This window comes from Arachis hypogaea, chromosome 18 (assembly GCF_003086295.3).
Source record: "Arachis hypogaea cultivar Tifrunner chromosome 18, arahy.Tifrunner.gnm2.J5K5, whole genome shotgun sequence".
Lineage (NCBI taxonomy): Eukaryota > Viridiplantae > Streptophyta > Magnoliopsida > Fabales > Fabaceae > Arachis > Arachis hypogaea.
In genome coordinates, this window is record NC_092053.1 from 807,379 (window position 1) to 822,439 (window position 15,061).

Below are 15,061 nucleotides of genomic sequence, written 5' to 3' on the forward strand. Positions count from 1 at the left end.
AATCTTAATTGAGCATTAGTACATACCCTCTACACATGTCACGCATAATTTTTTATGCGACATAATCTCTCATTTTTCTTTTAAAAAATATATGTTGTCTAATGTCTTCTTAGAAAAATCCTAAGTAGTCAATTTGATCTTTTATTTTTATTTTAAAATTTATAAAAAAAAAAATTTTTTTTAGTTAATTAATATTATTAGCCAATTTTAATAGTTAAATTTGTAATTTAAAATTTAGAATTTATAATATATAATTTAATATCTAAATTTTAAGATGAATAAAATAATTTTAAAATTTATAGTTGATATTAACGGAAAAAAATTAATTGCATAGTATTACTATTTTTTTATACACAAAGCAATACTAGTTAACTTTTTAAGTTTTTATTAAATGTATTAACATTTAATTACGATCAAATTTTTTTTTCTTAATATCAGCCAAATTTTTTAAATTAAAATTTTTAAATTTTAATTCTAAATTTTAAATTTTTTAAATTATTTTATAATAAAAAAATTTAGTTAATATTGTCTATCCAAAAATTGAATGACAAAAATTAAATATGGACAGAGTGTATCAATAAATACTTATTTTATTATTTGATGTTAAAATACAATTTTAAAAGTTTCCAACACCCATCATTATTTATTTTGTCGATATTGAACTGAAAATTAATAACATATTAATTATTTCTGTTTATATATGGTGATGGTGAAACATAGATCAGGTTTTTCCAATTTTATTCCACAAAGAAAATGATTAAAAAGAAGTAAAAGTTTAGGACCATGAATAATGAATAATGAATAATGGTGTCACAGAGGTAGGGACATCATGCATATGCAAATTGGACAAACGATGAATAAATCAAACAAGTGAAAACTGAAAACACTGCAAAGTTGAATTGAAAATGAGTTTTGAAGGTAAAATAAGAAGAACAGCACTTAGCATTGCTCCATGATATGAACGATAAGGCTGTGATTCTGATGATGAACAAGTTGGACAGCCACCAACACGTGGTTGTTGCAGAGAGACAACACCAACTTTGTGTTCAGAACATTATTGTTTCATTCCCCAAATCATTGCTCTCAAATCGGATCAACTTACCATTCCTTTCAATTTGCTACTCATCACATACATACTTACATACATATAATTACATATCGTTTATTGTACTTCTATGATCCTTCTTTATGAAAAGAGAAACAAATACTACTAGGAGAGCCACATACTTCTCTATTTATTTTTAGAGTGAGATTATTAGAATTCAGAAACTCTAAATGAAAATAAAAAATTATGTGATTTAAATTATAGTTCGTTTACTTAGTTTTTTTATTATCTTGTAACATTTTTAATACGATTTTATGTGATTTCAATGCTAACCTTAATATCTTGGGCTTAATTGGGTCATCTATTTATTTTATACCTTTCAATTAAAGAGTACAAAACAATATTTGTATTATTATAAAAATATAATATTAACTAAAAAATTAATTCTCTAGCCGGATAAAAAAAACTTAAAGTCAATCAATAACTAAAACAAAAAAGTAAAAAACAATGAACACCTAATGACCCAACTCAAAGCACAAGGCAACATACATACCAACTACCAAAAAATCTCATACAACCAATACTGACACGATTCAGATTATTATAACGATAGAATCTAATGATTGGTTAGGAAATGCTCTAATTAAATGAGTTTGCAACGAGTTCATCCATTTATTATGTGAGTTCTCCTTATTATTATAAGTTTATAACTCACTACTACTACCTAATCAATAGTACGAAAGACTTCATCAACCACAATTAAGATCCCAAAAAATTGTTCAGATCTCGTCTTTTTTTTTCGTTATTATTGCATTAAATTTTATGGTGATCAGCACACATAAAAAAGTCCTATGGCCTAGATTTTATAATATCAACCATGACAAAGGTGCCATCACCATCTAAGAGTGCTTTAAATCAAAGGTGAATTCTGAGTACAGTATAAATGTGAGTTATAAAATATTATTTATATATTAAAATTAATTATTATATATTTATATATAAATATATATAATTTAATTTATTTTTAATATATATTTTATATTTTAATTATGTTATTTATGTATAATAAAATTAGTTATTAAAATTAGTTACGAATATAAAATATATGTTATAATATAAATATATATTAAAAATAAATTAAATTATATATGTATTTATATATAAATACATTAGTAATTAATTTTAATATATAAATAATATTTTTATTTATATTTTAATATATATTTTACTTTAATAATTAAATTTAGTAATTAATTTTAATATATATTTAATATAATTAATAGATAAATACTCACATGTATGATGATGTCTTTTATATTATTATGATAATTACAAATTATTAAATAATTATTTAATTAAATATGTTAAATTATTTAAAAAATTTAAATTTTCATTTTCACATAAGAATACTTTTGTGCGAGTAACTACTATATTTGCTTAGATGCAGAGATGAATAAAAATCTTAATTTGAGACGCAAAATTGCAATTTCACCAGGACACCATTCAACGAACTTTTTCCACTTCTACCCTTGGTGTTATCCTTTTCAAGTGTCAAGTTTGTCCCTCTTCAGTAACCCTAGCAAAACCTTCTCCACATATACACCTCTCTGCACAACCCAATTTCTCTAACAGTTTATAGACCAATTATATTTTATGTGAAAGTAAATAAGCAAACATAAGCAACTTGGTACGGCAAGTAACTAAGTATTTTTGTATTAATTCTGTTAAGAAGACAATGAAAATTTTAAATAATGTGAATATAAACTACAGATTTAATTAAATACATATAAAAAATAAAAAATATTTTACAAATTACTTAAATAAAAGAATTTACTCAATTATTCTAAAAAAATAATCATCACAAATTTTAATTTATCAAAACATTTTACTCCAATATCCTCTTCTTTTTCAACTGGTTGTCAATTTCACCTTTATCAATAATCATCTCACTCTACTGTCGTTGCTTGGCTTGCCACATGCTTCCACTGGCGTCGCTCACCCATAGTGAAAATAATCATCCACTTAAAAACAACCATCTAATAAATTGAGCATCCAACATATTTTAATTATATATAACTAAACATAATCTAATCAAAATAATCATTCACATAAAAAATTAAAATAACCATTTACATTACTACCAAAATAACCATCTTAAACTGTCCATCGAAGTCACTTCACTGAAATGTATGTAGTAGAAATGTAGAATCCATTGTTCATTTAATCTCTTAATTGCATGTCCTTCTCTTAATATGTGGCGACCATCAATTTGATCATCTATTTCATCAATGAATTGATTAATATAACAACAATAACAAGAAAACAAGATATTGAAAAATTAAAATATAAAAACATAGGTTTGAGATATCTATATGATTAAGTGATTATTAGCCATTTAGCTATATATACCTCTTCTGTTGGACCGATCAAACTCATGCACATTATTAGTTTACAAATAAAATTTTGGGCAGGTTTGGTATATATATTATATAATAATAATTAACCCTTTGCATCATTCATTATTCATGGCCATAGAATTTTATATAGATAAAGCTAAATATCAAGTTCCAAAGAAAATAATAATGTTATCTTGTGCGTGCTGTACTGGAAACTGAATATTCAAATAAACTCTACAATCTTGCAACGTCCCTTTCACTACAAAGACAAACGAAACACCAACGAAAGTATGAAACTTTTGTGTTTGCATATTACTTTATTGATTTGATGTATCTTATCTTCTGCATGGCCTTTTTCTATAAATTTTCTCTCTCCCATTTAGGGCCAAACATTATTATCTACAATAAGCAATCAATAATATTTTGCACAATTCTCTTATACTTGTTTAGAACTTAGAAGTGTCTCCACTCTCCAATCATCATAAAGCAAATAAATAAATAAAAATTAATAATGGACTTACATTATATTCTTCCAACACTAAATTAAAATATAACTTTTTATAATAGTTGTTATAGAAAACTATAAGATTTTCCTATCTATAATAAGTTCTTCCACCTTTTGGTTGTTTGGCCACAACATCCAAATAGTAGTTCAAGTTAAGAAGCAATATATATATATATATATCTCGGTTTTAGTGTATGCTTGGTACAAAAATAGACCATGCAAGAGGGAAGGTTCTAAAAGGTGAAAAGCTATGTTAACCCACTTGGACACTATTTTTGTGAGACTCGTTTACATCAAACAAACCGTTTTTAGGTGCACATAGTTGAAAGGAAGAGAGTGCTTTATTGAAGTGCTTTGCTTTGGTGCCAAGGTACTCATTCCAAGTCACTGCCCTATAGAGAGCAGGCCTAGTTGGGCCCACTAGCTTCGCATGTGGACATATCTCTACATTCGATGGGGGCCCATATAGGTAGGCAACCGAAAACCGCTGCTTGCTCCGATTCACCAGAACCCGATGGAGCACACTCGGGTATAACCCGTTTGACAAAATGTGGAAGAGGTCGCCGACGTTTACCACGAGAGCACCAGGGATCGGCGGCACCGTCACCCACCCGGTGCTCTCCCGGTGAACCTGCAACCCGCTGATGTTGTTTTGGTAAAGGATTGTGAGGAGGGTGGAATCGGTATGCGGGGCAAGCCCCATGCCCGATCCGGATCCGGACAAGTCGGGTAGGAGTTTAATTGCAAGGCACCGCATGTGTCTTTGAATAATGGGCCCTTATTGGGGCAGGCCCATTTGAGTTCCTCCTTTGAAATGCCGAGAGAGTCCAACATGAGGCCCATTAACTTTCCCGCTAGCTTTTTCATGGTTTCATCATATTCCACGACAATATCACTGAAACGACAAAGAAAGCCAAGTGTTAAGAAAAAATCACAGCACTGTTGACCAATTAAAAATAGGCTCAGAAGCAAAATAACAAGCAGAAACAAGTGGCGGATTCGCTGCAATAGATCCTCATCACATGCCTAATCTTCTATAGTGTGGGTTCAATAATACTCTCATTATGATGAATTCATTATAAAAAAAAAACAAATACCAAAAATTAATTAGCATAATGTGTTTTATTTTGCATATCTTTATGTATCTATACTCTATAGTTTTAATGCATATAAATAATATGATAATTGAAAAAGCACGTGGGTGAGGATGTGTGTTTGTTGGTAATGGTAATGGTACCAGTATTTAGCGTAATCCTGGGGCCAGAGTTTTTGGAAATGTTCAAGAGGGGATCCAAGGATGGTGAAGCCCTCGGACCACATGAGCTTGGGGAAGAAGGAGGAGATGCGTGCGAGGCCATAGCCGGTCACTCCATCTGGAGAGCGAGTGGCTTTGAGCTTTTGGTGAGTCGAGAGTGAGAAGAGAGTCTGACCGACCCACTGAATGTGGTCAAGGAGGCTTAAGGGCACCCCATGATTCACGACCTGGAAAGCACCCCAGGTCCTGCATGCATGCCCTATAAGCCTGGTTGCGTTCCGGTCAGATAGGTCAATGACCGGAACGCTACCAAAGTTGGAAGAAGTAGTATTGATGGCGAGAGCATGATCTTCTGGGTGTGTCCAAGCGTACGAATCCGGTAATTCTTGAAGGGACTTGAAATCAGGGTGCTTGTGGTGGTGAACCTCCACAGGGTGGGAATGGTAGGCTTCGGAGAGTGAAGGCATATTTAATTCTTTAGTATTATATGTATATGTTGTTAGGGTAGGAACAAGAGACTAGAGTGTTATAAATATTATGGCAATTGATGGTTTGCTAGTACTTATTGTTGGGAATAAGACACAATTCCCCCTTGAGAAAACACCTTTGACAGAGAAATAAAATAGACACAATCACAACACAAGAATTTAACGTGGAAACTCCAATTACCGGAGAAAAAACCACGGCCGTTGTCAAATGACAACCAGAGAATATCACTATGTGAAAATTGTTACAACACATAGACTTCTTTCTCTCACCGGCACCCCAGTACACCCACACTCTTTCAAAGCAAATATCTAACTACACCTCACAACACTCTCTAATCAAAGAGTACAGAGGAAAAGAAAAATCAGATACAAGCTTAAAGTGTTTCTGACTGGTGCAAAAACAAATGGAGAACTTAGCCTCATATTTATAGCCTAGGCCACCCACTCCATTTGCTATCCTAAGCAATGTGGGACTAATTCAACCAAATCCTAACAATCTCCACCTTGATTGAAATAGTCACACATCTTCAGCTTCCATTGTCAACACCGACAATTCTTTGCTGCCATTGTCTATACCGACAATCATAGTTCAGAGAACTATCATACTCCACCATGAAAGTATACTCACTTGGAATTAGACCACTCCAAGAATTTCGCCTTGGTACAGATCGAAACCTTGCTGAAAATTCATGGTGCAACTTCCAAATTGGCTTTTCCTGGAAGTTCTTCAGCCATCGACCTAACTCCGCCACACACCTTGCATCTCAACGCCAACCAATGCCCGTGTGCAATTGTGGACCTGATTGCCACAACTCATCCTTATCCATGGCAGTGCGGTAATACCATGAGGATACTTCTTGTCTTCTAGAGAACATCATCTTCTCTCATAGAGAGAGCAACCAGAGATCTTCTCCTTCAACGCCTTGTGCAAACCTGATTGTATCAACACATCCTTGACTTGTACTTGCCACAAGCCAAAATTGATTCTTCCATCAAATTTCTCTATTTCAAGCTTCACAGCACTTGAATATCCAGACATTGTTGCAACCGTATACTGGAATATTATAACTCAACTGTAGACCGTGCACTAGGAAGGGTCCCCAGGAAAGAGAGGTGGGTCACAATGGACACACTTAAATACCAAGTCTTTCCTTAGCCAGAACCTTTTCCAAACTGCACTCTCACAGAGTCACACTGCCTTCCAGCAACAACAACAGCAACCAAAGAGATTAGACTAGGCTGCAACCACAGAGCATACTAAGAATAAATCCCACCGAACCGAAGCTCTGATACCACTTGTTGGGAATAAGACACAATTCCCCCTTGAGAAAACACCTTTGACAGAGAAATAAAATAGACACAATCACAACACAAGAATTTAACGTGGAAACTCCAATTACCGGAGAAAAAACCACGGCCGTTGTCAAATGACAACCAGAGAATATCACTATGTGAAAATTGTTACAACACATAGACTTCTTTCTCTCACCGGCACCCCAGTACACCCACACTCTTTCAAAGCAAATATCTAACTACACCTCACAACACTCTCTAATCAAAGAGTACAGAGGAAAAGAAAAATCAGATACAAGCTTAAAGTGTTTCTGACTGGTGCAAAAACAAATGGAGAACTTAGCCTCATATTTATAGCCTAGGCCACCCACTCCATTTGCTATCCTAAGCAATGTGGGACTAATTCAACCAAATCCTAACACTTATTGCAATTAGAAAACATAGTACCAAAAGAAAAAAATAAAAAGGATGATGAGGTGAGCACAACATGATTGTGCCAAGATAGCATATATAGAGATCATAGGCCACAAGGCGACAAACTTTCCCCTTACCCCAAACCAAATTATACATGTAGATTAGTAGGTATGAACAATACAATGGGAAAGGACTATCTTGTCCTCAAGACATATTGCACACACTAATAAAAGAAAGTGAAATCCAATCCTCTAATCTTATAATTAAGACATGTATATTGTTATTAGATTGTACTAAATATATATACTAATGTTGTAAATAATTGAAATTCCAAGAAAAGAGTAAGGGCCCCTACGTTAACATGTGCCTTTGTCTTGTCCTCAAGTATAAAGAAATTTAAATGAAAGGCTTCCAAGTTGTGTTATGATTTATGATTTATCTCATTCAATTCGCTATATGACAACACCCACAATACCCCTCTCATTTGGGTTATCGCTCTCATCCCATCCTTACCAAATGTATGCGTATATACATATATATATATATATATATATATATATATATATATATATATATATATATATATATATATATATATATATATAAATGATAATAATTATAATAATGTATGTTTTGATTTGGCATGTCACACCATTCAAGTCGATCCCAAAACATTCGAATGCTATCACCACTTATTATGATCCGCATCTTATTGGCTATTGCTACCCGCTGGCCGCTAAGGATGCACCTTTTTAGTTTCATCATTCACTTTCTCTTTCTCTGCTCTAGTTCTGCATTCTTCTTGTTCAAGAAACCTGATTTGTTGTAATCTTGACAAAATCGATATGTTAAAAGTGGAAAAAAAAAGTAAAATTAGCCACTAATTAATCATTATATATAAAAATACTTGTTTGACATCTTATAAATTTTTATTATACAATTATAAATAAATTTAATTTTAATCTATTACAGATTTAATTATTTAGTTAAAAATATATATAAATCAATGTGTGTAAATATACAGAAATACATAATAGTTAATTTAATAAGTTTAAAAGAATGAACAACTTAGTTAATTATAAATATAGTAATTAGTTTTATTTATTTATGATTTAAAATATTGGTTATCAAATGTTTCACCACATTTAAATTAGGAAGAGATACAGTATCATATTGCAACATGAATCACGAAAACTGATTCAATAAACTTTCGTCTCTTCACCCTCATTCCCTTTCCAAATGACTAAAACATGATAAATCAGAAAACAGAACCATCCAATTTACAAAGAAAAGAAACATCTTAATGCCTAACATAAGCACCATCTACGTAAAAATTTTAGATTCACTCAGGAGTATTTGGCTAATTTTTTGCTAAACCATCTTAATTCTTTAGCATTATTGTTTCAAATATCATGTTAAAATAATTTAAAAAAATTAGTATTTTTTTTATTTATTTCTGAAATGTACTTTGAAGATACTCATTAAGAAATACTATATATAGTGTATGTTGATGTCATTGATTAATTGATGATGAATAAGATGATGATTTGGAGGGATAAAGGTTGTGGCCCACCCTGTGGTTGAAAACTTGAAATTGCTCATGACATGACATGCATTCATGGGACACAGGCTCGTGTGTGTTCACAATATCACAGATCAGATATCACACATTACATTACTCTTCCTATGATGCACATGCTCTTCACGTGGCCCGGGGACCGATTTGGGTCTCCTACTCAACCCACGGGCCATGGCTTCCCCCATTGATTTGGAATTTTGGATATATAACGATATAACCTAAGGTCCACCATTTCATTTACTTCAAATTTGTTTACCATTACTAGTAACTTATTATGCTGTGTTATATATTATACTACTTCTGGTAAAATAAAAAGAAAAGTAAAGGCAAAACAGTTTTAAGTATACGAGAATTCAAATAGTAACTTATTATGGGGTCCCTTATGAATATAGAACTTCAGTCATCATCATGCAACGTGAGTCATTTTTTTTATGTATATTTAAACTTATAATGCACATGTTTAGTGCGTGAGATTCATATATAATTAAGCTAAGCTTGAACATTATTTAATTTCGAGGATGAAATAACATTCTTTAAGTACTAATAATTAAAATAAGATAGTTTTTATTTGCAGTCAAAGAACATGCATGGTTTGGTGTCTTCCTAAACTGGTAAGGCAAAATTTCTTCTGGAGTCTGTAATAATTTTGACCATACCAATTCTAATTTGAAGACTATACTCTTCTACTACTACTACTCTACCTAGGTCTCAAAGATTATTACCACATAGGCACATGCATTACTTTTCCTTATAATATTATACATACGTTCAGATATTTGCACCATCTGATACAAAGAGATATTTTGAACGGTCAAGAAAGATGATGAGTTAATTAATTAAACTATACTATTGAATTGAAATTATTCTCGTACAGTATTATTTATTTATTTATTGTCCTAATAATTAATTAGCTAGAATTTCATTGAATGTTGTTGTTAATGAAAAAAAATTAATAATAGCAATATTTTTTACTGATTCATTATTAATTAATACTCTGAGAGTATTATAAAATAAAAATATTAAAAAAATAAATAAATTCTTAACCTTTTAATTTGAAGACACATAATTCTAAAAACGAGACATCTAAATTATTCCGTCCAAAATATATAAAAACAAATAAGTTCTTTAAAAAAATTTTGATATCTTACATTTTAAAAAATAAAAGATATTTTTATATTTTAATTAATCAACAAAAATTTATTTATTTTTAAAATAAAAAATTAGAAACTTATTTGTCGTTTAATCCTCTCCAATCAATTTATGTCATATATGTTAAAATTATATTGTTATAAATATAAATGTATATTATAAATTACACTCAGAGTACTTGATATATATTTTTTCAACATAAAATGGATGATATAGATCTAGTAGTTAAGATCTTAGTAAATAGTAATAGTTGTTTTATAAAACGCCCTATGTTATTGAGCGAATGCATGGATATTGTTTTGAGGGTTATCTGATTTGGGTCTAAATTTGAGATTTAAATCTTTTTGTGTAGCAGTGTCTAATTTGATATGTCAGGGTATCGCCTGTCCAAGTTTCTCATGAGAAGGTGGAGATTGGTACTTACAAAAGACTCTGATACTTAAATTAGCAAGGGTTTTAAATAGGTTTTTAGTATATTAGAATGTGAATATACTTGAGGGGTATCAATGTATTTATAGTAGAGTAGATAACCACATTTATTAGAGTAATTCTATTTTTATTGATAGATAACCGTTTCTTTTATCTTGAGAGTTTGTTAGGATCTATCTTTCAGGAAAAATAGAGATAGTTGGAGAGATTTAAGGAGGCAGTTACTTACTTAGATAAGCATAAGCTGCCCTTTTAACGTGTCCGATCTCTTTAAAGAAGTTAGGTATTCGGTAGAGACCACCTTTTTAGGTGGGCCTTTCATTTGTACTGGGCTTGACTTTTATTTTGAATCAGTGTATGAACAGTGTCCCTGCTTGAATCCTGATCTTTTTATAGGTCTGACTCGAACATTTTATGACTTCTGTTTGAACAGAGTTCTCTTGACTTTAAGTCTTAGCAACTTTGTTAGGTTATTAGTTTTCTTTCCTAGTTTCGACTTCAAGTAGTCGGTCTTTATTAAGTTACTTTTACAATTCGTTTTTTTATCCGATCTTGTTGAGGTCGGTTTGTACGAGTTGTTTATATAACTTCTTATGTTAATTTATACCTCATCGTTTCATCTTGCCTACCATTCGAGGCCAGACAATAATTTTTGCGATTTGTCGAGCTTAAATTAATGCGTTCTAAATATAAAGTTTCTGAAGAAAGAGATAGAATATTTTTATTAAGAAATTCCTTTACAAATCTGCACACTAGGGGTTTGGGTGTATGTCCCTAGTTTTTGTGCTGGTGCCTCGTTAAAAAATTCTTATCGTTAAAAAAAAGAGTATACTAATACACAAAATTTGCTACTTAGCTATAGCACTTCTTTAAATTACAAGCGTGTCAAGACCTCGAGAGTTCATCTTTGGAGGTCGTAAGATCCCTTCCAATTAGGGGCCATATATCCTTCTCCTAATGTATGTATTCCGATGTCATTTTGGATCAGATGAAGTTGTTAGTGGCGAAACTCTTTTTGATCACCTTTTGATTGTATCTTAGAGTCATCCTTTGTTTTGGAGCTTCTTCTCTATTCGAGTTCTTTCTCGAACTTTGGGGAGGAGGTCGAGCTCATCTTTCTAGAAACCATCTATTTTTATTGGTGTACAAACAACATTAAATTCATTGGCAGTTATGCAATTTGTGAGCAACCAATAAAAGATGTGCCATGAGAATTTTCGGTGTTATTTACTGATTTGTTGTAGTTGATTTGTGAATCCAATAAAAAAAACTGGATTCATCAATTCATCGTCAGATTGGATAGCATTTAAATTGACTAATGCTATATTTTTTGGCATAAATTAAAAAGAATGGTTTCATTATTTTTACCAACAATGTTTTTCATTTTTTCTTCCATTATTGACTAATATGGGACATTTTATTTATTTATTTTTTTCATAAAATCTATATATTTGAAACATACAATTGCTTTATTATCATGAGTGGGTATCATGATTCTTTCCGTGGTTGTAAGTCAGCACAGATTTTATTATCCATCCTATTTCACGAGGAGATTAAGATTAGTCACGTTTCCTTTTTCTTTTCTTTTTTTTAAGATAGTGATGAATATGCGACTTCCCATCTACCATGGTTGGTGCCTATGAGTGCATTATCCTCGTATCTGCCATTTGGTATATTTAATCCCATTTAACTATAGAAGTAAAATTATCATCCCTATTTGATATCCTCTGTCTATTGGGAGAAGTTTTTACAGAATTTTTGGTATCCATAGAAACTGTATTTCAGTCTCTTTTCAATATATTTGCATCCTATTTATGTCGGGTGGCTGTCTGACCATTTTGTTGATCATCTGCCATTATCAAGGGTTGAGCTCCAGATCCCCGACAACGGTGCCAATGTTCCGAGAGTTACCTGAAACATTGATTTGGACCTAAACGTGAGGTTCAGATCCCTTTGTGTGGCAGCGTCCAACTTGATATGTCGAGGTGCAACCTGTCCGAGTTTCTCGTGAGGTGGTGGGGGTGGTACCTGTAAGAGACTCCGATACTTAAGTTAGCAATGGCTTTAAGGTTTTTAGTAGATTAGAAAGTGAATATACTTAAGAAGTGTCAGTGTATTTATAATAGAGTAGATAATCACCTTTGTTAGAGTAGTTCTATTTTTATTGATGGATAACCGTTTTCTTTATCTTGAGAATTTGTTAAAATCTATCTTTTAGTGAAGATAAAAATAGTTGAAAATTTTCAGAAAAGCAGTTACTTACTTAGATAATAAACATAAACTACCCTTTTTTAATGTGTCCGACCTCTTTAAAAAAGACGGATATGCGATAGAGACCACCTTTTAGACGAACCTTTTATTTTTTTTAGTCTGGCTTTTATTTTGGGTATATATATATATATATATATATATATATATATATATATTATACCATGGTGGGGTTAAATTTCCTTCTAACTAATCCAAGATTTTGATTACAATGGTTAAAAGATATACATGTCCTGACTTATAGAGAAATATCCGTACCATACTTAAAGTAATTAAGCATCCAAGAGATAGAGTTCGATGATTGATGTTGCTAACTTCCCCAACATGCACGTGCCATGGCTTAAATTATCACGGCAAAGACAAATAATTATGCATCTTTAATTATTTGATCATGTGACAATATAATAATAATAGCATACACACATAGGTTATATACAAATCGAGAAGCATCATATATGGAGAGAACCCGAAGACACAGCAATATAATGTACGCGTTTTCCTTCAATTGGACCGTCCTAATTAAACCTGTTTTTTAGTTTGTTTGTTTCTTTTTATCATAATTAAGTGAAATCAAAACTCAAATCTTCTATGACTTACTTTATTATTATGTTTAATTTTATAATATAAGGGATAAGTTATAATCTTTGTCTATTGGTCCATGTGAGTATTTCTGAAACTTTAATTTCAATGACACATGAAGAGGCACATACATATTATAGCAAACCAATAGTCTAACACCGTTACCAAATACTATGTAATACGGTAATACCTCTACAAGAAAAAAAAAAAAAAAAAAAAAAAAAAAAAAAAAAAAAAAAAAAAAAAAAAAAAAAAAAAAAAAAAAAAAAAAAAAAAAAAAAAAAAAAAAAAAAAAAAAAAAAAAAAAAAAAAAAAAAAAAATACAGTAAACTCTACAGAGCTCAGAGGTCACTATTACTATTCAAATTATACAAAGAGCATGTGTATATATAACAAATTTAACTTGATAAAAAAATCATCACGTACTCCAATGAAGTTAAGCAGTGTGATATTAAATTAATTTTTGCTTTGTTAAATTGGAGGAACTATTTTTCTCGTATAGATTTATGAGCCGAAAAACAAACATACACTAACAAAATTTAATGAAGTTTGTCACGTTATGCAGACAATGCATGCATGTATTTATGTACAAAATAACAAATAATCTCCAAATTAATCGAATAAAAAAGGAAGGAAAAACAATATAAATTATAAATTGTATAAGTTATCCAATGCATATGTCCCCGCTTACAAAGGTGATGTCTACCTCGACATCGATATTCCATATCCAGTATCCATATTTTCAGCAGAATACACTTAAATAAATACCTGTCGTCTGTCTCTGCCCCCCTCCCCCCTTCTCCCCCTCTCTCCCTCCACTGTGTTATAATTTAATATAAACATAAGTAATTTTGATGCACATGAAAAAAAAAAAAGCAAATACTTATATACAGTTGTCTTTATGTGAAGTTACTAGTTAAAAATTGTTAAATGATTTGATATGTTTAACTAATAGTAAAAATTTGGATACAATCAACTTCATGTAAAATTAATAACTAGATAAAAATTTAATCAAATTAGTCTCAACTATCAACTTCACATAGGGCCATCAAAATGAGCTAAATCCATCAGTTCAACCCGTTTACCCATTTAAATGGACAAGCTTTGTCTCTAAAATTAAGCCCGTTTAAATTTCGGGCTAAATGGGCTGAGCCCAATTAACCCGAAAAAAATGACGGGTTAAATGGGTGGTCCGTTTATTTTTTTTTTTTTGCATTTTTTCAAAAAAATACTTTTTAAGTAATATTTTTCCTGATTCGACCCAAAAATTCGACCCATGAACTAAAAAAAAATATTAATTTTAAAAAGCTTTTTTTACCTAAAAGTAGTATTTTTTGTCAAATATTTTTCGAAAAATAAATTAAAAGAATAAATGGACTAACCCGTTTAACCCATCGGACTGACCATAAACAATCCGGACTAAAAAATTATGGTTCGCGAATAAAGCGGGTTTAAACGGGCCAACCTATTTAACCCACGGGCTTAACGAGTCGGGCCTAAATGGGCCAGACTAGCCCGTTTGACAACCCTCACGTGAAGTTAACTGCTCTTAAATTTTCACCTAACTACATTATTATCTATTATTTCTCAACTAGCAATAACAACTTCACATGAAGACTGAACGTGAATTTCCACCAAAAAATAACTGCCATTAGCTATAG

The 15,061-nt window shown here is 31.3% G+C and overlaps 1 protein-coding gene across 1 annotated transcript; it reads right to left on the bottom strand.

Annotated features, from left to right (window-relative positions):
* Window positions 1-3,917: 3,917 nt before the first annotated feature.
* On the bottom strand, window positions 3,918-7,464 carry LOC112773228 (gibberellin 3-beta-dioxygenase 1-like). The gene is given in 3 exon segments (XM_025818299.3): window positions 3,918-4,651; window positions 4,654-4,841; window positions 5,184-7,464. Coding segments are annotated over 3 exon segments (1,125 nt in total). The 5' UTR covers window positions 5,669-7,464; the 3' UTR covers window positions 3,918-4,199.
* Window positions 7,465-15,061: the final 7,597 nt, after the last annotated feature.